The 24,989-nt window shown below is 36.5% G+C and overlaps 1 protein-coding gene across 3 annotated transcripts in view; it reads right to left on the reverse strand.

The window, feature by feature from the left end:
- LOC127430666 (calcium/calmodulin-dependent protein kinase type II subunit alpha-like) overlaps positions 1–24,989 on the reverse strand; it is a 144,168-nt gene that overhangs the window by 62,510 nt on the left and 56,669 nt on the right. For all 3 annotated transcript variants that reach the window (XM_051680603.1, XM_051680604.1, XM_051680601.1), the window contains exons 3-11: positions 21,105–21,164; positions 17,439–17,493; positions 16,754–16,819; positions 13,526–13,598; positions 10,542–10,644; positions 7,503–7,586; positions 5,500–5,594; positions 1,216–1,338; positions 785–868 (exon numbers count right to left, since the gene is read on the reverse strand). In XM_051680603.1, the coding sequence (XP_051536563.1) occupies positions 785–868; positions 1,216–1,338; positions 5,500–5,594; positions 7,503–7,586; positions 10,542–10,644; positions 13,526–13,598; positions 16,754–16,819; positions 17,439–17,493; positions 21,105–21,164 (743 nt within the window). The remainder of the gene's footprint in view (positions 1–784; positions 869–1,215; positions 1,339–5,499; positions 5,595–7,502; positions 7,587–10,541; positions 10,645–13,525; positions 13,599–16,753; positions 16,820–17,438; positions 17,494–21,104; positions 21,165–24,989) is intronic.

Consider the following 24,989-nt stretch of genomic DNA (forward strand, 5'->3'; position numbering starts at 1 on the left):
CTTGTGTGTAAACAGACATTTTTTTGTGACATATTTTCAACATAGAATAATAAAAGACCTTACTTGAGACAAAAAGAGCAATTTGGGCATAAACATTTTAATGCTGCTGTAATTCAGGGGTTTTCAAACTAGGGTCCACAAAGGGACACTAGGGAGGCCGTGGAAAAAAGTAAAAATAAGGTTAAACAAAATTAAAAGAGTTAACATTTATCGAATTTGAAATTATTACTGTTTTACTCTCATTTCTTAAGGTTGGAAATCACACGATTTCATTCTACTTACAGCCATATAGTTTCTCCTCACCAGTGTCCCCTTTAGCTCTTTGGGGTTGTAAAGCAATATTCTCTGTAAAACTCCTTTGGAAAAATATTTATTGTGTAAAGTGCTAAACACATATATTTTTATTGAGTTGAAAATTTTAATTTAAGTTGAATATTCTTCTTTTAGCTTTAGTGCCATGACAGTATACTGTAAACACCAGTTATTTAATTTAGAAAATAATATGTTGACTTCCTATTTTTCTTACACAATATAAATGGGTCTTTATACATGAAAATGTATAGCTGCCTTTTTATTTTAGGAAGGGGTCCCTCACAAGAGAATAATAATATTGGGAGACCATGGCATCAGAAAGATGGAAAACCCCTGCTGTAGATGTTTTGGAAAAAAGTGGATGAACCCTACAACACTTTAGTTAACAGCACACAGCTATAACCACTAAGCCACACACTTATAAATTTTCTTTTTAGTGGAGTCAATGTAAAAGCCTTCAGTGTAAACTTACCTTGAGCTTCCTTCTTGCATTGAACTTCTTCAAACATTCAACAGTCTCCTGTCTGTGCATGCAAGATGCAACAGTGGAGCGATGCTAAAAACAGAAAAGAGAGAATGTTAGTTTTCTTTCAGCCATTAACAGACAACATAACCTAAGAACTGGAAGTCTGTAGCATCTGTGTTGGAAGCATGCACTAAGCATAATGAGTAAGTTTGCTGTCCAGGAAAATCAAGGATTCTCTAACATTTAATATTCTTGCTTTTGTTTTAGGATAGTTTGTCTGGTTCACACAGCCCAACTGTGTAGAAGAGTGTGTCTCTGTAATAGTTTATTTTTGCATTTAGTATTGTTTTTTCCCTTTCTGTCTTTTCCCTGCAAACCACTTTACATGACATCTTGCCAGTTAAGAAGCACTGCTCCAAAGTAATGATGGAACTCACTGAGATCCAGGGATGTTTAAGAACCTCGGCCGCAGTGATGCGTTTGGATGGGTTGATGGTCAGCATTTTATTAATAAGATCTTTGGCCTCTGGAGTGACTGTGTCCCACTCAGGTGATGGAAACTGTGGATTCAACAAAAATTATCCAAGTATGAGATCTATACTACATCATCCAGTTTTTCATTAACTAAAACTAAATAAATAAAATTTCTGTGAACAGAAAAAAAAAAAAAAAAAAAAATTAGCAAAATTAAAATTACATTAAAATATATTTTCATGACTAAAAGGAAAAAAAAAAAATGTCCAAGAACAAATTTTAAGTTACATTTTAGAATACTTGTTGATACACAGGGAGGAATTCACTAAGAATGAATTGAGGCCGTTTTAAAAGTGCCCGATTCACTAAAGGAACTATGCAGATCAGACAACAGCGTAAACGTGCCCAGAAAATCACTGCTGAATGCAATTTGCATGCACAATTCTGATCTTTCGGGCTGATACTGACTGCTATATAGTGGAGGATGCAACAGACCACCGTTATCTGACACACTTTGGCAGGACTGAACAGCATCACTGACTACTGTGATCCAGACGCCTGAATCTTCTCTTTAACATGCAGAAAGTGTGCATGTCTACACAGTGCATATGGATATATGCCAGGTTTTAATACTCTTCACCATCATTTGATAATATTTTTGGTGAATTTACTGCTGATATGAAAACATCTCTTTTAAATAAAATACATTATACTGCATGCTTTCTTCTGGCAGTAATTGCACAATGTTAATAGTGCTAGGCACTTTTTGTCAATGAAACGCAATCTATAATAAGCCTTTTTTACATATTAATAAGGAATGTTTGCATGGAAAAGAATGTAAATTACTTAATTTAAATACTTAAGACGAAGCACAATTTCAGTGCGGATCGTGCCTGCTTAAACTAGTTTGTGGGTGGTTAGTGAATAAGATGAAGATTTTTGCGCAGAAATACCGCTAGAGTGGCTCAGCTGTTGTTTTAAAATTTTAAACCTTTATGTACCCAAGTGGAGAAATGTTATGTAATTTAACTCTAGTCATAAATTGGACGTGGCCCTTTTTAAGAACTGGAGTTTTGCAGCACCGGATTTTTGCAACACGCTTCTGGCATATGTTGTGCAAGAGAGCTCCCAGTTTTGTTCATTGGTTCAGAATTCTTGGGTAAATATCAAATTTAACAAATGTTGTTAAATTGCATTAAATATGTGTTCAGATAAGTCATATGTTAAAATTGAGTGTTTGTTATGGATCATTTTTAAAGGATGCATGTGGGGTTGCATGTGTGGAGTTTAACCATGTTTTTGCATAAATGTGAGTACTGGGTTTGTAAATTTTGTGTTGATCATGTCTTGTTTGATGATTTATAGCCCAGAGTGTTTTCCAGTTAAGTGAATAAGCGTAATATGTGTTATAATTGAAAATATGAGAATTCTATTGTTTTAAACTGTTATGCATGTCCTTAAAGCCTGGTTAAAAATGCATAAAATACTGTGAGTGTTTAAGCATGTGTTAAAAGCATAAAATGCTATGAATAATATAAACAAGTATTAAGGTGATGTATACTGGAGCATATGGGTAAGCTAATGCCCTGCTTGTATTTTCTTTTAACATTAGCCTCTACTGTATTTCATTCCTGTGATTCATTTTCGTATTTCATTTTTGTATTTCATGTTTTTGTATTTTCTTTATTCCTTATATATATATATATATATATATATATAAAATAAACATCGACCGTTGTTTTTTGTTTTGTTTTTTTTTCTTTTCTTTTTTAATAAACAGCCATCAGCATAAAACCCCAAAAGATATTTTTGGATCCTGTAGTGATTATTTTCAACCCACCAGTACATTTAAATGTATTAAACATGAAAACGCAACTACATAGTGACAATGCAAGACCTGTCAGAGATTTGAGAGGGGAGGACTCAAGCGCAGACAGAGAAGGACGGTTAAGTGAATTTAAAGCTGAAGTGTGTTATTTCCGTGACACTAGCGTCACTCAATGCAAAAAATAATCAGTGTTTTCATACAGACTCCAGAATACTCCCCCCATCTTCCCTTGATTGTACAAACAGCCCTGCCTCAAACTCACACCATTGGATGAGTCAGTGTTGTTGTGTCGGGCTGGACATGCCCCTCAAATAAACAGAGGGATGTTTTGATAGCACCACAGAGACATAGTCCTTATACTTTTAGATGAAATCAACCTATGAATGGCTGACTTAAAGTTAACTCACCATATTAAGCTGGGATACAGGAAATAATTTTAACGTCGCAAAAATTACACACATCAGCTTTAACGAATACAAGTACTAAAACTGATAATTAAACAGTAAACATGCAACAAATCAGGCAAACTCAAAAACAAAAAGTCCACAAAAAGGTATAAACCTAGAATTCCAAAACAGGAGCTGGCAAAAACTCAAGAGTAGATCACAAAAATTAACAAGCAGCTGAAAATCCAAAAACAGTAGACAGGTGCAAGGTTTGAAAATAAGGCTGGGATAAAAACCAGAGCAGGCAGGAAACAAGTGATTAAGGAAACCAGGAAATCCAGAAAGGCAAATAAAAAGTAACAGGAAACAAGATGACAGAAAACTACACAAGAAAATCTGGCAAAGAACTTAAAACACAGCTTAACCTTAACCTAAGAACTAAATTTAATCCTAAACGTAACTTCAGTAATAACAAATGAGACTCTTGTGAGACTTTAGCTGCCGGTGGGTACTTCTAGACAATTTGCACATGGTAACAATGAAACTTGACAGGATTGACTGAAGATAAAGAGGAAGTGGTGAGGCAGGGAAGCACATGAAACTTCAAGGGTGCTTCTCAGAACCTTCACTGAGTGTTTCTCAATCCTTTACTGGAGTACCAGTAACACTACTGGCACAATCAATTCAGATCATGAAGCACTACTAATTAGCTACTAAGTAGAATCAGGTGTGTTAGATAAAGGAGACATCCAAAATGTTTGGGGTGCTTTTAATTTCTGAAATTGTGCATTCTCATATTCTTTCCTTGCTCCTTCTACGGAACGAGGAAAGGATGCAAGGAAAGGAAATGAGGACAGTGGAATCGAAACAAGACGGATTTGTCAAATGAAATGTCCTGCTCACTCGTGCGTCACTTCAGAGTGCTATCTCTGCACAGCTGCATTACAGTGGTGTGCTTGCTGTTATGTTGTTGAAACTTGATTTATTAATATATTCATAATAAAACTAATAATTTAAGATGCACTGTTAAAGTATGTGATATTTATTGTATATTTAAACCGCAAAGGTGAAACATTAAGTAAAACTGTTGTGTCAGAAGTGAAGAGGGAGAAGAATTTATACAGTACGTGTGTCAGATGCTTTGACCAAAAAGTCTTCTGCATAGGATGCTCCTGTGCTTCCTCGGGAAGCTTCTTTCATCCTTGATCCTCGCCTCCTCGCGGTGCATTTAGAGAGTTGATGTGTCCTTCATAGTGCACTAAATGCACCATGAGAAGAGAGGACAAAGGAAGCTTCCCGAGGAGACTTGAGCAAAAATGCATAGGTTGACATCTTGCACAACAGTTTTGATTCATGTTTTACATTTGCAGTTTAAATAAACCATTATTATGAAATACTTCAATAGTGCATCTTAAATTATTAGGATTTATTATGAATATATCAAAATCTAATTTCAACAACATAACGGGAAGCGTTCCAGGGTTACGTAGCTGTGCAGAGACGGCGCTCTGAAATGACGAGTGAGTGACATTCTATTTTACAAATACAACTTAATTCGATTCCTCAGTCCCCGTTTCCTTTCCTTGCATCCTTTCCTCTTTTCCTAAGAGGGAGGAGCTAGGAAGCAATGTAAAGAAGCAAGGAAAGGAAACGAGGATGCAAAATTTTTGAAATGAGAAGCACCCAAAAACTAACACACACACTAGGGAAATGAGTAAACACAAACAGAATTCTAACAAGACTGCCCTGAAATAAATAAGGCCATTAAACATTTAAATTATAGCAATTAACACATTTGCTTTGCCAGCCCTAATATACTAAAACTAAAATAAAAAATTAAATTTAAACTAGAAAACACTGAAAAAATTACAAACAATCACAGAGTGAAAAACAAAAACTAAACTTAATTGAAAATAAAATTTTAAATGAAATTGAAAAACTAAATTCAAAATTCAAAATTTTAATAAAATCTTTCAACCAAAACTTTAATGTTATCATCATCATTATTATTATATAAAGATGCTTTAACTGACATCATAGGCCCCAGCTTTAATTTGCTGATAGAGACGATGCTGGTCTTCATCCCAGAATGGTGGATATCCAACAAGCAGAATATAGAGAATCACACCTAAAGCAGACAATGAGATGGAATTTAAATTACATAACTTAAAGCCCAATTGAAAAAAATAAAATTACACACACACACATATATATATATATATATATATATATATATATATATATATATATATACACACTACCGGTCAAAAGTTTTGAAACTCTTGACTGAAATGTTCCTCATGATCTTAAAAATCTTTTGATCTGAAGGCGTATGCTTAAATGTTTGAAATTAATTTTGTAGACAAAAATATAATTGTGCCACCATATTAATTTATTTCATTATAAAACTAAAATTGTATTAAAAAAAAAAAGTTTTTGAAATTGATGACTTGGACCAAATAATAAAGAAAAGCAGCCAATAAGTGCCCAACATAGATGGAAACTCCTTCAATACTGTTTAAAAAGCATCCCAGGGTAATACCTCTAGAAGTTGGTTGAGAAAATGTCAAGAGTACATTGTCTGCAAATTCTAGGCAAAGGGTGAGTACTTTGAAGATGTTAAAATATAACACAGTTATGATTTATTTTTGGATTTTGTTGTCACAACATAATTCCCACAGTTCCATTTATGTTATTCCATAGTTTTGATGACTACTATTATTCTAAAATGTGAAAAAATTATAATAAAGAATAAGTGTTTCAAAACTTTTGACCGGTAGTGTGTATATATATATATATATATAGAAAACTTTTCCATGTGACATTGGTGATCTTTATGGCATATATGTTATTTTACCAATGGTCAGTAGTGAAAAGGAGGTATAATAGCAAAATAATTGTACACACGTACATTTTCTTTATTATTTTTTCACAGTTTAAAATAAAATTGCAATAATATTAAGCATGGGAATGATCCTGTGACCAAAATATGGTATACAACAGTTAGTTCCACCATATAATCTGATTAAACAAGTAGGCTACCGTTCTGAGAGTTATTTCTTAAAACTTTTCACTGTTTGTATTGATAGCCCAAGCACAATGTTGACATGCCTGTGGGAAATTTACATGTACTATATACTGTACCATCCAAAAATTTTATTAATGTTGACAAACTATACATCATTTGAAAGGTCAGTGTTAAGCTGATTGGAATGTTCCAGCGACAGTTATATAATAATTTGTTAAAATTATTAAAATAAAAAGCGAGAATTAACACCTTCATTATGAAATATCGAGCCAAAGACAAATCCAGTCTGTCACACATGAGTAAACTATTTATGACAAGCATCCAGTCCACTGATTGTAGTTTTAGTCCAAAAAAAAAAAAAAACTTTATCCAACACATAATGTACCCCAAGCAGCATTCTAGTTGTAAAACTGTATATGATCTATTCCCACAGTGGAGTCTTACAAACAAAATAAGCCGCCTACAAATTACTTTAAAAAAAGGAGGCATTTTATTCAAAACAACCAAGCAAGTGTCCTTTGAGTTTCCAAGTGGTCATTCTTAGAAATATGCCTAAACACTGAAAAAAGTTTGCAGGAGCCTATTTTTTTGTGCTGTCATCTTCAAATTTAAAGTGACATTTTTAAGATATTTATAAAATAAAATAAACTCTTAAGTTCTAATATGCATAGGCTAAACTAATTGTTTTTCTTTTTTACTTTTACTACTCATTTTTAATAAAGCCCTAAGAATCCTCTTTCAGAAGAAACCAAAATATGCCTGTGTCCCAAAGGGTTAACAAACTGCAATTATTTTAGTCAGGGTGCGCCATTTCCATGTTGTATGTGCTTCAAAAGGGGAGTGCCTCAACAGGAAAAACATCTTCCAGCATAAAGAACTTTTAGATCCTAACATTTGATCAGTACTTCAGTAAAACATTTCTTCATATGGATATCATGAATGCTTTGGCTTGATTTGAAAATTCAGATTTGTTCTCCTCAACTGGAATTAATCAAACAAGACACTAACCACATGCCCACAGATCTACAGCTTTTCCATAAGGGTCCTTCCTTAAGACTTCAGGGGACAGGTAACCAGGAGTGCCCGCAAAGCCTGAAGAGACATGATTAAAACATTAATCACCTGGGCCTATGCTTGAAAAAAAAACACACCTCATGAAGAGTTTGATTGGTATTAATGGAAAAGTCCTGTCAAGTCTGTTTCATCTGTTCTATGTAAACCACAGAGCTCACTACTATCTCATTACACTTAATGTCGTGAAAACATGAAATCAAAATACTGATTTACTTTCTTAATCCTGTTGTCTCATCTTTTTGTGCATGATGTATTAGTGCTTGTTAAGAAAAAAATTATGATAATCTTCCATCAAAATGTAATAACTTGCTCTGCCTCTGAATTGGCCTTCCTTTTCAGCTGATATCAGCTTTTATTCCCATGGTTAAAAGTCCAGTCCTGCCCAGCATTTTTTTTTTTTTCTCTCATTGAATATCCTCTTTCACTTTTTAAAATACTTCATATTAAGAAGTAAAAATAGGTTGTGAATGTTTTTTTTTTGTTGTTTTTTTTTGTTTTGTTTTTTTAATTAAGTTGCTCCCACTGTAGATGTTGCATAAAACAAAACAAAAAAACAAAAAAATATTCTCACATGCTTACAGTGCAAATGCCCTAAGCTTGATGTCTCACTTATATTTAGAGAGACTTAGAGATCTTAGATTTGTAATTAAACTGTATCTCACATTGGTAAGAAAGCTTCTGTTGTGAATATGAATGTATTGTGTCACATGAGATCAGTCTGGTTTAAGCAGCTGTGGCTTAAGGGCAGGTAGCACAATACCCCACCAAAATATTCATCCAATCGAAAACACAGAACCTTACAACAGACTGACAATAATGTATTTTGTTAAGCCGTAAATGTGTTGAAAATACTGGCTCCTGTATTTAAAAGCAGGTCTAGTTTTTATTTTATAATTCTTTTCTGTAAAATTACCCAGTTATCCTATGTTTAAAGAACATCTGTTTTGCACTATGAATCACCATCTTTCTCTCCTTCCTGCAGATCTTCAACAACATTTGAGCCGCTTAGAGCAAATGTTAGTCTTGAGTGTATCTAAATTCTAACACTTGTTGCACATCGCTCTGCAAAGCAGAGCAGAAGCAGGTCTTTTTTTGGGGGGACCATGTTAACAGGTTAGAGTTTTCACATTGGATGCAGTGCGAAGCATCACAGAAGCAGCACTGCTGCAGTTGTTTCAGCACCAAGTCTATTTTTGCTGTGCTGCTCACACTGCATTATTGTGATTGAAAGTCTTAAGATTTATTTCCACTGTTCGTTTCAATGAACCAGTTAAACATTTGTAAAAAATTCAGCGGTTCTTTTACGTCAATGCATAATGATGTCACTAGTACCTAATTCTAACACACTGGTGTCATGGTATTCATGCCGAAACATTCAAATAAAGCAGCCTGGGTTGCGTTTCCCAAAAGCATCGTAAGCCTACGTAGATCGTAGAAGCCATTGGTGCCAATGGTCTCTAAGATCAACTTAAGCTTGCAATGCTATTGGGAAACGCAGCCCTGGTCTCACGAAATTTACGTGAACATGACAAAATTTTTGCAGTAGTTATTTATTTAACATAAAAAAAAGACTTTGTTTCCCACACCTATCATATCACTTCTGAAGACATGGATTTAATCACTGGAGTCATATGAATTACTTTTATGCTGCCTTTAGAGTTTTGAAGATTTCAAATTTAAAGTCCACCATTCACTTGCATTGTATGGATCTACAGAGCTGAGATATTCTTCTAAAAATCTTCATGTGTGTTCTGCAGAAGAAAGTCATACATATCTGGGATGGCATGAAGGTGAGTCAATGAACTATCCCTTTAAGAGTCACAAAATTCTTAGAACTTGTATAAAAGTTTGAGCTTTTTATAAAGAAAAAAGCCTCAGCAAAGTTTAAGCGCTGACTGACTGATGTGACAAGTGTTGTTTGGTAAGGACTACAGCGATGTCTACCCAAAATGGCTGCCTTTTTAGAGAGCAAGTTTTATACATACTCAGATTTTCATTCAAATATAATTATTCTTTAACTTCTTTAATGTCTTGTTGAATGTTTAATTTTATTTAATTAAATACTTTGTTGTTATTATTATGTTTATTATCATTACTGGCACCGTTTTATTATTATTATTACTGGGTTTTTTTTTGTTTTTGTTTTTTTTGGTTTTTGTGTGTGTATTGATACTTTGGCAATGTTGTATACAACAAAGCACAGGCATTTTAAGAGTTCTTATTACATCTACAAATCAATTTTAGAGTTCCACCATGTGGCGGAATAATGCATGGAGTCAACACATTCTGCCAGGATGCACGTTTATGTGTTCAATGAATTGAATAATGTAAATCTTCCCTGTGGTTATACGTAACCTATAGCGCTCAGAGCAAGAATCTGCTCCACCTATATATGTGGTCACGAGCTGCTAGTGGGTTAAAACTGGGTAATTGTTCACCTGTGATTTACTTAATTGTCTCTGCAGATATAAGCTGTAATATTATGTTTATGTTGAGGATATTATCTGGATTATTTTAAACAGGTCTTTCTATATTTTTCTTCTTCTAAATACATTGTCAGTGCATTGTATTGCAGAGTTTTTTTGTTTGTTTTTTTCATATATTTGTCAACAGTTTTATAATAAATAACATCTAATTATCACCATGATGCATTTTTCATATTCGTTATTGTTGATTAAATAAAAACCCCTTTGTCAATGAACATTTTCATCAGTTCTTTGACAAGATAAACACTGTTTAAGGCTGATGTATGTTTAACATCAAGTTGCATTTTACTCCTCTCAGTTCCTTCCTAAATACCTCCTCATGTTAATATTATGCTCTAGGTGTTAACAACCATGACCAACCATACCAATCACCCTTTACATCCTGAAACCAGGTTCCTTTTTGTCTTTCTTTTCACCTGATTGCTTTTCTGTTGTAATTCATCTCTTTACATAATGCTGTGTGGTGGAATGATGAATCAGTCTTTACCAAACCAAGCCTGTTGATCCCCTTCAACCTCAATAGCAAGGCCAAAGTCTGCTAACTTCACAGCTGCACCTTTGGACTTGGAGGCCAGAAGCAGGTTCTCTGGCTACAAACACAAACAAAACACAGAAATAGGATGAGATTACATTTACATGTACAACAAAATGCACATAACTATCAAAATCAGTTCATAATTAGACCCATTTTAAGGGTCGACATGCATATCAATAAAATGGCAATGCAAGAAAATGACACAATGATTTTTTTCCCTCTGGTCTTAACACAATCAGACATTGACAGAACTGATAATAGACAAAAATGTAGGTGTATTAATCAGATTTTGCTTTAGTTTAGTTTTTCTGTTCTGGGTTCTAGGAAAGTTACAATGGTATATTACTTCATGGACTTAAGCACAGTTGTGGGTTTCTAAACAGAATGTTTCTCTCACAATGGCCAGCCAATAATCTCAAGCAACGGGTAAATTTACTATACAATTGGAACACTTTCAGGGGCCTGGGTAGCTCAGCAAGTACTGACGCTGACTACCACCCCTGGATTCGCGAGTTCGAATCCAGGGTGTGCTGAGTGACTCCAGCCAGGTCTCCTAAGCAACCAAATTGGCCCGGTTGCTAGGGAGGGTAAAGTCACATGGGGTAACCTCCTCGTGCTCACAATTAGTGGTTCTTGCTCTCAATGGGGCACGTGGTAAGTTGTGCGTGGATCGCGGAGAGTAGCATGATTCTCCACATGCTGGGAGTCTCCGTGGAGTCATGCACAGCCACGTGATATGATGCGTGGACTGACGGTCTCAGAAGCGGAGGCAACTGAGACTTGTCCTCCGCCACCCGGATTGAGGTGAGTAACCGCGCCACCACGAGGACCCACTAAGTAGTGGGAATTTGGCATTCCAAATTGGGAGAAAAATTACAAATAAAAAAAATAAAAAATAAAATAATAATTGGAACACTTTCACTTGTGGTATTTCTGTGAAAACATCTTATTCACTAACTACCCACAAAATGGCAATTGTGCCTTGCAAAATGTGTTCAGCTAAAACATTTGGGGCATGTTTGTGGTTAATTTGCATAATTCCTTTAGTGAATTGGATGCTTAATGCAGACAGTGTGTGAAAATAAAAAATGCTTTCAAAACTGGACACAAAAATTTTAATAACACTCCCTTCAGGATTCAGGAGCAGGGTTGGGAAATACTTTTGTACACTACTGTTATGTACAGTATTTAGCCCCAGTTCCCTGCACAAAATATGAGGTACTGTGTAAGTAATTGATGATTTGTTGCCTGAGCTATTATTTGACTATTGTATAGTCAGTGTTAAGGAACCCATTTAACACCGAACTCTAAGACGTGTTACATAAGGATGTATAGATGTTAAGCTCAGCCATTTAACAGGGGAACTAACGGATATTAAAACATGCTAATTAACTATAATCTCTTGTCACTCAAAACTATCAAAGTAAGAAATGTAAGAAGCGAGAAAGTCTTCGATAAAGAGTGGCACAAAACCACATTTGTCCAACGGGGACGCAGAATAATGCACTTTAATGTAAGCAGAGCGTTTGGAGTCACAGCGTGATCCTAGCTCCCCTTTCAAAAGAACTGTTTATGAATATTGCGGGCATGCAACATGTAGGTCACGGCATCCAACAGTTTGATGAGCCTATTTTACCTCAACTATTTATTATGGCAGTGTCAGACAAAATCAGCAAAATGACTCCTGAAAAATACTCTCCACAACACCTCACAAATAAACCTGGATTATGTTTAATAACAGGAATATTACCCACAGAAGAGGATTTGAGGTCCAACAGTAAACAACCGGTGCTTTGATAGTTGTAGCAGCGGTGTATTAAAGAACTTAACATTAAAAATGAAAGAGACTAAACTTCTCTGAAAGAAAACCTGTAATGAGGAAATCGCCTGTGATGAGGAGCAATGTGGACATGAAAGGCTCCATCCTTCATGTCCACAATCACAAACCAGTTCCATATGAAACAGGATATGTTTCTGTATGAATATTATAGGGTCTAGAATAGAACACATACCATCATCATTACAACCTATACCCTAAACTCATCACATCATCATATCATATCAATGGTATCCTACTATTCTCAATTTATGCCACATCCAGTCACATGAAAAACCTCAGTTCTAGTTCAGTCTTGGATAGATGAGGGACACGTAATTCAAATAAATAATTGAGATTATGATGATGGCTGCCACGTTCAAAAAACCATGAAGTGATGTTTACAGCATTTCATTTAGGTCTACTCTCATTCTGCCAAAATGTTCATCTTTCAGTGGTTTTTGTTTGTTCATTTGTTTTTGTCAGTGGTTAAACATTCTATCCAATCTGAGAGGCAAGAGCTGCAATAGCCAAAGCAACAACTGCAACATGAACCATATCCAAGGAGACGGTCAAGAAGACATGGCCAGACAAAATGTCAAAGACAAGAATTGGCTTACACACAGTAATAGAAGACACACACATCGGAGCTGGGACTGATGGCACAGGCACATTGGCTGGGGATACAAACACATTCTGGAGTTTGAGCAGATAGGACAAGCACAGGGGACAGGGGACTTTGATAGAGTTTGTCACCCCTCCACCATTCTTAATTGGACTGAAGAGAGCAAGATCTCAGCAAAACAGTCTGCATGAGTCAAACCCTCTGCCAAAATGGAGTTTGGAGTCTGCTAGTATGCCACCGGCTTAACAAGAATCATATTAAACACTTTGCAAAGCAAAAACACAAAAGCAGTGCAAAAACTCACCAAATAAACTGAGTTACACTGAACAATGCTAGACAAGAGATAAGAAAAACATTAAAGTTACACAGTATACACAGAATGAAATGGGCACACCTGGAGACAATCAGGGAGTGATGAATGAACCAAACAAATAAATGAGGGCTAAAATAATGTAAAATCTTAAAGGTTAATTATTATGAAATGTTGAATTGTACCTTCAAATCTCTATGGACGACTCCCATTTGATGACAATGAAGCACTGCCTCCAAAATCTGCTGAATGCAGTGACTACAGGCAAAACAAGACATTCATTTCACTCACATTGTGGAATGCATTGCCTATATAGCACTTCAGCACAGTACTGTGTGATGCATCTATACGTTGGTCAATGTCAAACTAATATACATATTCATCTTCAAGACAGTATGCTAAAAATTAAGTGATTCACATAAACACAGCAAACCAATGCAGCAAAATCAGCATTCAGTCCAATATAGAGAATACAATATTAACTATTTATTCCAGAGGGGGTATATATGGTGTTGGTTACAGCAAACATAGCTTCTGCTTTCCTAAATACAGTAGGTCTCATTCACTAATTATAGACCCATGTCACAGACTGTGATGATGTGTTTTTACCTTATTTAGCAGTGTAAATCTTGATAACGTTTTACATTACATTTAGTGTAAATTTATAACATACTTTGTTATACATTTCCCTGAAATTAGCTTTAAAAACTAGTTACCACAGCTTCAATGAGGTTTTTATTAGAAAATATCTATTAGAATTAACCAGAAACATTTATCATGCTCTATAACTCTGCAAAAAATGTAATGGCATCTACGAAAATATTATTCTATTTGTTTCCCTGTCTCAACTTCGGGATTCATATACCGAGGTTAACAGAGCCGTCCAGATCCAGCTCCGTTCCTGCTTGGTGTCGGACTCCACTGCTATGTGTCTCTAAATGATGATGACTAAATGCAGCCGGTGCTATCCAGACATCACTTCTGTCGATTATGATGGACTTCAGAGGATGAACTGATGCCAACTCCAACCATAAGACATGGGATACTTCATATGCTACTGCCTGAACCTTGGACTTGGACCGAAATGACCTGCTGGTTGTACTGCGATGCACCTCATTGATCTCTGCCTGCATAACCTGTGTTTATTGATGGACTACACTCTTAAAATGGAATACATAGACTCATTTAATTGCCAACAAAAGCCTTCATCAGCCAACTAACAAAATGCATCTATGTGAACTTCTGCAGTTAATCCAGGATGAACTTCAAAAGACATTAGTTATTAATCTTACAGTTCATACAAAATCTTTGTTTAAACACTGGACCTTAACATTTCCTTAGTTTAATAATTTTAAACCATGACCTGCACTGCACATAAATAACTAATATTGGCATTATATTCATGCTGTTAGCAATCTATCTATCTATCTGTCTGTCTGGCTTATTTTACTTTTTAAACTCTCACACAAGGCTTTGTCAAGCTAACATCTATGTGTGTCTTGACAAATGTTACCAATCTGGTTATGATTATTATTAAAAGTAGCAGCTGTAGTAGTAGTAGTAGTATTCAGTATTTAATTACTAATATGTCATATAGCTGATTGGGTTAAAAAAAAAAGTGTATGTAATGTGGACGTAGACACAATCACTAAAGAGACTAAAGAGACAAAAAAAAAAAAAAAAAGAGAGATCCACTTGGATGCCATTTAAAAAAAATGGCATCTGTTGGAAGTGTAGTGGATGAAAAGGCAAGTAATCAGAAAATAAACAATGATTGCACAATAGACTAATAGGTGTCAATATGCATGTACAATGTGAAGTCAAAAAAAGAAGAAATACAGCAGATATAGCCTGGAGGTTCAAAGGTACTTTGATAAAGATGACACAAATGCTAAGGTAACCTGCAATATATGCAAATTGGCCTTCAAATATAACAGAAATACTAGTCCTCTGTATAATCATTTAAAAAAGCACCAACTGGCACTAGCTAGTTATTTTCATGAACATGATCAGCACAACTTTGTGTGTTGGGACATCTGACCTGGTTGCTGTTCACTCCTTAAAATACACATTCGGCGACCGTTTTGAAAAGTGCTTTAAAAGTGCTGTAAGTGATTTTTTCATGGAAAAGTATGCTAAACATTTTCCTACTCCCTTAAATATATTAATGAAATAAGTTTCCTGAGATATCTCACCTGTCTCTGTGACAGCTGTAGCCTTTGTAAACAGCAAACAAAAATGTGTCCGCTGACCTTGACGCTTTTCACCTGTCAATCATTTTGCTCGTTCTCAGAGTTGTATTTGAAGCAGATCATTGAAGTTATGATTCATAATGTTTGTAATTTGAGGGCGCTATTGTGCCACTGTTGAATTTGACAGCCACAGGAACAAACAATGCTGCTCTTTTGCTTGGTTTTGGTCTCAAAATTGTCTTTGGAGGGCAGGGTTTTGTAACGAGGGGGTGTGGGTAATTCAACAGCTCAGTCACGTGAAAGCTTCAGAACGCTAAAATTGCTTTAAGCACCTTTAAGTTAAAATCCGATGACCTGACAGAATGTATCCCCATTGTCACCTGCATGCTAGATCCCCACTTCAGATATCTTTAGTTCATCCCAGAGAGCATGAGAGGTGCCACCCGTAACCATCTAAACAATTTGCGGCAAGAGCAGGGGGAACTGTCTGCAGCTACAGGTAGTCTAATCTAAGCTAAATATGTTCAGACACTTATGTTAACTTTTAAGTATGTTACAGCCCGATGAATACATACCTATTGTTGCACACTTCTATAATAAAGGTGCTTATAAGGAGGTGACATCACAACTCGACGCATTTGACTTCAGTAATGGCTTCGACTTGTCGACTATTCAGATCTATCAGTAGCCATGCAACCCTTACAATGAGAATGCTTCTTGTTTGTTTTATTAGTTTTTTCCTACTAGTTTGTAGTTTTTGCACTGTTGAAGATGAGAGCTGCTGTATCTAAATGATGAATGCCTTTTTGTTCTTAATGCCTTCATACTGTATGTAAGCATCAGAATTATGGAATTTAAAATGTTTATAATATCACAATTCAAATTGCAATATTTTTCAAATGAATTGTAATATGATTTGGTCAAATCGTGCAGCCCTAAAGGTAAGTGAATGAGACCCAGTTGATGTGGAGCAGTCTGTAGAAATTAAAACGCAAATAGCTGTGTAAAAATTGTGGGGTACATGACTTTAGTCAAGGCAATGAGACTGTACTTTGGACAGTTTCATTTTGTGTGTTTGATTTATTTGCAGATTTTTGTAGTGTTGCTTTGGAGTAATGCATATATTGTGATGTGAGATTTTACAAACAGTGTTGTAGTGTTTCCAGTGTTATTTCTGCAATACCTTCATATATACAGTCCATTTGTGCCCGCCCCACCCACCTGGCATCTGCTTCACTGTAATATTCCCTGGCAACAATGTCTTCAAACAGCTCACCACCCGTTACTCTAAACCACAAGAAAAATAAATAAAAATAGTAATGGCACTTGTTAAAGGATCATGTGACCTGAAACAATGGTTGATTTATGCTACTCAATGTCCGACCATTTTAAAGCTGAAATGTGTAACTTTTGATTCTCAAATACTTTCTATTCCAGCTGAACATTCAGAGATAACTATAAGACATTCGTAGTGCATTAAAAACTTACTCTGTTTGTCCTATCCAGCCCGACACAACAACATTGACTCAACCTATGGCATGAGCTTGGGGGGGAGGGGACATCTGTTTGTTCGATCAATAACAAGTATTTAGGAAAGAAGTTTGAAACAATGTTTATTTTTGCAATTTGTTTGGTGCCCGCAGAAATTGCACACTTCAGCTCTGAAAAGGCAGGAGTTTTATGAAGGCTTCTATTACCATAATTTGTCAAAATTGCTGTCACTTTAAAATGAGAAAATTTGTTATTTTTGTCCAAAGAAAATCTGACATGAACAGAGATAAACAACATTTCAACAACCACTTCTCCAAACAAATAATTTTAATACAGTTTGAATTTTTTTTTTTTTTTTTTAGTCTAGAGTTTATTAGAGTATAATTTGGTTGGTATAATATGGTATGAAACTTACAAGTCAAAGATGAGATAATGGTGACCCTCTTCTGAGATGCTGTCATGTAGCCGCACTGGTGATGCATTGGTGTGATCACAGTTGTAGTTTGGATGAAGGGAGGAAAGTGAAAAAAGGGAGAGCACATGATGATAATGTCATTTATTCTTTTCTCAGATTACAGAGTGCCTCGTTATAGTATTCAGACACTTCTCAGATTAACTTTATCACACTGACATTTTGTATTTCATATTTTGAAGACCAGCAACATTTTTTGCAGAACTTGTTAAACATTATCTTAAACTGACACATTTTGGCACAAAGAACTTAACCAGGGTTCTTCAGTCAACTAGTGTTGCTGGTATAACTTCTCAACTAATGGTTTGCTTACAACTGCCGCAACACGTGTACATTTACATTTGCATTTAATCATTTAGCAGAAGCTTTTATCCAAAGCAACTTACAAATGAGGAACACAGCAAGCAATTTGTCTTGCAAAAGTCAACAATATCTTCAGTATCGCACTGCTACGTTCTCGGAGTGGCTGGAGTAGTAAATAAGCTAACGCAGAAAAAAAAGAGACAGACAAGGAATATATATAAACTCAGCAAAAAAAGAAATGTCCCTTTTTCAGGACACTGTATTTTAAAGATAATTTAGTAAAAATCCAAATAACTTTACAGATCTTTATTGTAAAGGGTTTAAACAATGTTTTCCATGCTTGTTCAATGAACCATAAACAATTAATGAACATGCAGCTGTGGAACGGTCATTAAGACACTAACAGCTTACAGACGGTAGGCAATTAAGGTCACAGTTATAAAACTTAGGACACTAAAGAGACCTTTCTACTGACTCTGAAAAACACCAAAAGAAAGATGCCCAGGGTCCCGGCTCATCTGCGTGAACATGCCTTAGACCTGCTGCATGGAGGCATGAAGACTGCAATATCCGTACTGTGAGACGCCTAAGACAGCACTACTGGGAGACAGGAAGGACAGCTGATCATCCTCGCAGTGGCAGACCACGTGTAACAACACCTGCACAGGGTCAGTACATCTGAATATCACACCTGCGGGACAGGTATAGGATGGCAACAACAACTGCCTGAGTTTCACCATGAACGCACAATCCCTCCATCAGTGCTCAGACTCTCCGCAATAGGCTGAGAGAGGCTGGACTGAGGGCTTGTAGGCCTGTTGTAAGGCAGGTCCTTACCAGACATCACCGGCAACAACGTCGCCTATGGGCAAAAACCCACCTTCGCTGGACCAGACAGGACTGGCAAAAAGTGCTCTTCACTGAGGAGACGCAGTTTTGTCTCACCAGGGGTAATGGTCGGACTCACGTTTATCGTTGAAGGAATGAGTGTTACACCGAGGCCTGTACTCTGGAGCGGGATTGATTTGGAGGTGGAGAGTCCGTCATGGTCTGGGGCGGTGTGTCACAGCATCATCGGACTGAGCTTGTTGTCATTGTGGACAATCTCAACGCTGTGCGTTACAGGGAAGACATCCTCCTCACTCTTGAGGTACCCTTCCTGCAGGCTCATCCTGACATGACCCTCCAGCATGACAATGCCACCAGCCATACTGCTCTTTCTGTGTGTGATTTCCTGCAAGACAGGAATGTCAGTGTTCTGCCATGGCCAGCGAAGAGCCCGGATCTCAATCCCATTGAGCATGTCTGGGACCTGTTGGATTGGAGGGTGAGGGCTACGGCCATTCCCCCCAGAAATGTCCGGGAACTTGCGAGTGCCTTGGTGGAAGAGTGGGGTAACATCTCACAGCAAGAACTGGCAAATACTGAACCAGATACTGACTGTTACTTTTGATTTTGACCCCCCACCCCCCCCCCCAGTTCAGGGACACATTATTCCATTTCTGTTAAACTTGTTCAGTTTATGTCTTAGTTGTTGAATCTTATGTTCATACAAATATTTACACATGTTAAGTTTGCTGAAAATTGCTGTTTCTTTTTTTGCTGAGTTATATTTTATATATATATATATATATATATATATATATATATATATATATATATATATATATATATAGTATACTAGATAGATAGATAGATAGATAGATAGACAGACAGACACAGACACTCAGTGACCACCAAGATACATCTGTACAATAATCATTCCTCTATATAGGGTCATTTTCACTATTATTGTTTTCAAATAGTGAAACATCTAGTAACAGCTAGTTTGGTGTGATACAAAAGAGGGCAGATATAACAATTAAAGCTCTTGCATTTTATAAGTTTTGACACTGTGCCAGTCTTAACTTATCAGCAAGTGCTGCTTTAATAATCTATAGCAGCATGATGTGATATTGAGAATGAATCTTCACAAGATTTGTCCTTTTAACACCACCAAACAGGGACTAAAAATGAAATGTTTTTCATTTCGGTTTATTCTGAGCAAAAACATATTTTTTTTTTTCTCGGTTAAGAGGTTCTGTGGCCTCCTTTCCAAAAGGTTACCGGTTAGAACAAAATAAAATAACGGTTCATAACGTTCTTTTTAAAATGACAGTCCTCTACGCTAATGGGTGGGTGAAACACCAATTGCAGTGTTGCCAAATCTCGCAAGAGAAACAAGCAACATGGTCTGGAAAAACAAGCCCAAAATAAGCCACTTGCCTCACCAAAATAAGTAATAAATAGTTTTCCTGTGTGATGGATTTATCAGCATAGAAATCATAACAAGCATTCAGTTAATTTACAGTTAAGTATAATTTTAATTGCAGACCTGCTTCTGTCAAAATCCGACAGCATCAGATCTGTATGAATGCATCATATCTAACAATAATTCAGTGAAGACTTGGAAAATTTACTTTTTACCTCTATTAATGTCTTCCTTGTATCTGGATTAGCCGTGCATGTACAGTATATGTAGTAATTATACAGGGTGAAAAAAAAACAAAAAAACAGGGCCACTATGCTTGATTGCTCTTATCTTAAAAATGCATAAAGGTGTTTGCACGATTTTGTCATACTTCTATTACTTTTTGTTCTACAACGTCACAGTGACATCATCGTGAAGTAAATCATTTGGCAAAAAAATCTAATAAAATGAGGCCACATAGCAAAAGAGAAGCACATAAGTTTGCTGCACTGAAAACTTAGCTACACAATTTACTTATGTATTTGTAGCAAGTTATTGCTCAACATTATGTCACAGTGATGTCAATTTCTTGTTTACAAAAAGTCATAGAAGAGCTCCAAAAATCGTGCAAATGCACTTGTGCATTTTTAAGATATGAGCAATCAAACATAATGCCCCCCCTTTTTTGGGGCAACCCTGTACACAGTTGGTAACATCCACAATGGGTAATTAAGCAAATAAATGTGTGATGCAGCAGTTTGCTTCAGGATCAAAGCACATGTTTCATTTTTTCGGGCAACACGAAGTTGTGTAGTTCCCAAAATTTACTGTGATAAACAATTTGGCCTTCGGTTTCATGAAAAAAAAAAAAATTCTGAACGAAATAAACTGGTTACCAGCATTTTAAAATAATGTTTTGTTCCAGTTTTAGGTTAAGTTCTGCAAAAACAATTTTCTGTTTTCATTTTTGTTTCTTGAACCGTTTATAGTCCCTGCCACCAAATAAACAGGAAGTGTTTTTCCAAACATCTTAGGTCACAATAAAGAAGAAAATGTGTTTGTGTGTGTGAACTTACCAATATTGGAGTGTTTGAGAAGTCTGCAGATTCTAGCCTCCCTATCTAGCTTCTGGTGATCTGAAAAACATATTTAAAACATTTTAACATACCGATTTTTACATACAGTATAAAACAAGAAAAAAAAAAAACATGATAAACACCATTTCACAACATCAGTAAATGCTCAAACTGACAGATGTAAACATGACATGAAACAGGATTAACTATCTACTGTATTTCTACTATTACTAGTCTTTTAACTCTAGAACGCACATGCAACATGATCTGAATTATCATTAGGCAAGATTGATGTTAATATCTTCAGGGTCACAGGTCAGTATGACTATTTGTAAGTTCATGGGTTGGTTGAATATAAACAATAGTGGAAACTTTTAGATGCTTTTAAGGGCAGGAGGCAAAGGATGTTTCATCTCGTTTTCATCAGTTGTCAGAGGCTTAACTGAAACCATCAGGTCTCAACTAGTTGTTAAGGATTCAGTGGCGGCTACTGTCATGTATGTCTGTAGTGTATTCTAGCCCATACACCGTATGCCCATCAATTTATCTAAAGATTTTGCGCATTTGTGTTTTTACACTTACACAAACAGTAAGAACGACAACCAAATCGGAGTTAACTCTAAACACGTCTCTGTTTACAGGCATCAGACCAACAGCGGTGCGCAGGTGCAGAACTCATAACTGTAATGTTGGTGTCTAGGAGTGGAAGAGGAAGAGAGGAGACACAGGAGTGGAATCTTTAAATCCTTTAATTGCAATCGTTAGAGTAGAACAAACGCTGGAGTGGAAACAAACAAAAGCCTCAACAATAGTAATCGCTGGAGTGGAACAAATACTAAATCTAAACATCAAAACTTAACACAATGTAACACAGGACTGAAAAAGGAGTGGGTAAAACTAGAGGATATTTATACAAAAGGAACTAATGAGGGAATATAACAGAGGTGAGAATAAAAAGAAACAGATGGAAGTGATGAGGGCAGTGCACTATGGGAATTGTCTGGGGGAAAACTTCAAAATAAGAGTCCTCGACCAGCATGAGGGAAACAGACTGTGACAATAACGCTATTGGCTCAAAAATGAACAGTTCCTTCCCTCCAGCCTTGATGTACTCCATCAAGCTACACAAACTTGAAATTTCTCTACAACAAGTGTACGTTAATCATATCCAGTATATTTAAATGTAACATATCATACACCATATCTCAAAATAAGATATATTGCAATATGTAACAAGTTAGTCAATTACGTAAACAATTGTTATTACTGTTTTCACATTACCTTTTTTCTTATATGTCTTTGTGTAACTGTGTAAGCGGTAACGTGTGTATAACTAAAAGTCTAATGTGTGAGGTGGTTTGCAAACACGCTCAGCATCCTGAGGAAGAGGTTGTAAGCTGGACTGTTCAACAGTTTCTGTTTGATTTACATCAGTAACTTCTGGTGGAAGCTGTGGTGTTATGAGAGCATACTCATCAGAACAATGTGAGGTTTCCATGCTCTCTGCAGTGTTTTGAGCGGTACTCTTCCGTGTTATAGCATTCAAAAGCTGATTAATGTGTCTGCACCACACAATGTTAGAACTTGAACAGTATAAGTCAGAGGTCCAGTCTTATCCAGTATTGTACATGGTTGCCACTTTTGGTGTGATTGTCTATATTGTCTCTGGCAAGCACATTTTGACCAACTTGAAAGGTTCTGAGTGGTGACTGTTTTGGTCTTTGGCCACACTGCTTAGATTGTCAGTGCAGGCCAGGTTTAAGTAAGTCTAAACGTGAACAAAGTCTTCTTCCCATGAAGAGTGTGGCTGAAGACTGACCTGTGGTTGAATAAGCAGAGATCCTATAGGCCAAAAGGAAGTTTGCAATTTTTCCTTGCAGTGACACTCTCTGTCCTCCCATGGCTTTCAGAGACTGTTTTAGAGATTTCCTTTAACGAATGACTGGAATTTTCCGGAGGTAAAATTGTATACCATTATCACTGACCAACTGCTCGTTTAAGCCAATGCGGGAAAACAATGTGCAGAGCAGGTCAACAGTCTTTGTGGATGTGGCATTTTTTGACCAGAAATACTTCGAGTATGCATCCACTTATACAATGAACAACTTGTCGAGGAAGGGTCCCGCATAGTCGATGTGGACTCTCTGCCAAGGACTGGTTGGCCATTCCCAGACATGCAAAGGTGCTGTCCTTGTTGACACCCAGAGTATGACTTGGCCAGGTCTTCGATTTTGCAATTTAGGTGAGGCCAGCAAGCATAACTTCTTGCAAGGCTTTTCATTATAACAACTCTCAAGTGTCCTTCATGGTGGGCAATAAGGTCTTTGTCCTGAACCTTAGGTGGCACGACCACCTGTGTACCCCACACAATGCACCATTGTGTCACAGAAGGCTGTTCACGAAGGTTTGAGTAGTTTGGAGGTTGTGAATCTCCTGAAATTGGCCATCCTTTCATTGTCAGGTCAAACACTTTTGCTGGTGTTGAATCTTGGCTTGTCTCTCTTTGAATTTGAGTGCTTGTAACAATTAAAGGCTCCATTTGAGTCATGTGAAACATATCGGTGTGTCTTTTGAATCCTCTGTGATCTCATGGGGCAGACGCAACAGTCCATCTGCGTTTCTGTGAAACTTTGTGCCCTTAAATTCAATCCTATAGTCATGAGCACAAAGGAATAAGCCCGAAGTTGTTGTCGTGCTGCTGCCATAGCTGGAAAATCTTTTCTGGGTCTGAAAATTGCTACTAAGGGTTGGTGATCTGTAATCAATGTACAGTAAAACACTTTCCGTACAAATACTGATTAAACTTTTTTCTCCCCTCACCAAGCTTAGGCCTTTTCGATCAATCTGGGTATATTTGTGTTCTGCAGCAGTCATGGACCTAGATGCAAACTCTGTTGGTCTCTCAGATCCATCAGTCATCTTGTGAGACAATACAGCACCAACTCCATATGGCCAAGCACTGCAAGCTAGACGTAATTGCTGACAGAGGTCATATTGTGTTAATACGGTCACAGAAGAGCTCAGTCCCTTAGTTGCTTTGAAAGCTTTGTCACATTCTCTCGACCGCATCCATTTGCTTTTCAGTTGCAGCAGTGCATTCAATAAGTGTAACACTGTAGACAAATTTGGTAAGAATTTGTGATAATAATTGATGAGTCCCAGAAATGAATGAAGCTGGTTTACATTTTCTGGCTTTGGTGCTTTCAGGACAGCATTGATCTTATTTGGAGATTTGTGAAGACCATCCTTGTTAATTATGTATCCGCAGTATTCAATTGAGCCTTTGAAAAACTCACATTTGCATTTGTTTGCTCGTAATCCATAGTCTGCCAGTCTTGCAAGAACAGCATCCAAAGTTCTCTTTCGTTCACCTCACAATAATGGTAAGACATCATTTTTTTGACATATTATTGTTGGTACACCTAAATTACTAAAATTAAATCATCTTTTATTTTAGAACTAAACTGTCGCTAGTTGGGGTTGGAGATGGTGTAAGGGCACGGACACAATTCGAACACTGGCCAAATGCCGCCACATGGTACAGAATGTGCATTTCAATCAGAGGTTGCACTACAAATAAACAATGTCCGCCATTCAGTAAAATGTAGCATAATCCATTGAGTTGTAAAAATTTCTGTCATAGTTATTATTAGTCATTATTAGTTAGTAGGGCTGCACAATATATTGCATTTATCAAAATATCACAAATGTACATATTGTGAAATGTATATCGCAAGGGCTTGTGATAATTGAATGATTTTAATATAGTATTATTCAAGGCGACACACATAGCAGGGAATAGACTGGCCACGTGATTGTCACTTGGTGTGTGTGCAGTGTGTGTGTGCAATGTGCATAGGTGCTGACTCAAATTATGAAGTGTGT

This window comes from Myxocyprinus asiaticus, chromosome 40, assembly GCF_019703515.2.
Source record: "Myxocyprinus asiaticus isolate MX2 ecotype Aquarium Trade chromosome 40, UBuf_Myxa_2, whole genome shotgun sequence".
NCBI lineage: Eukaryota > Metazoa > Chordata > Actinopteri > Cypriniformes > Catostomidae > Myxocyprinus > Myxocyprinus asiaticus.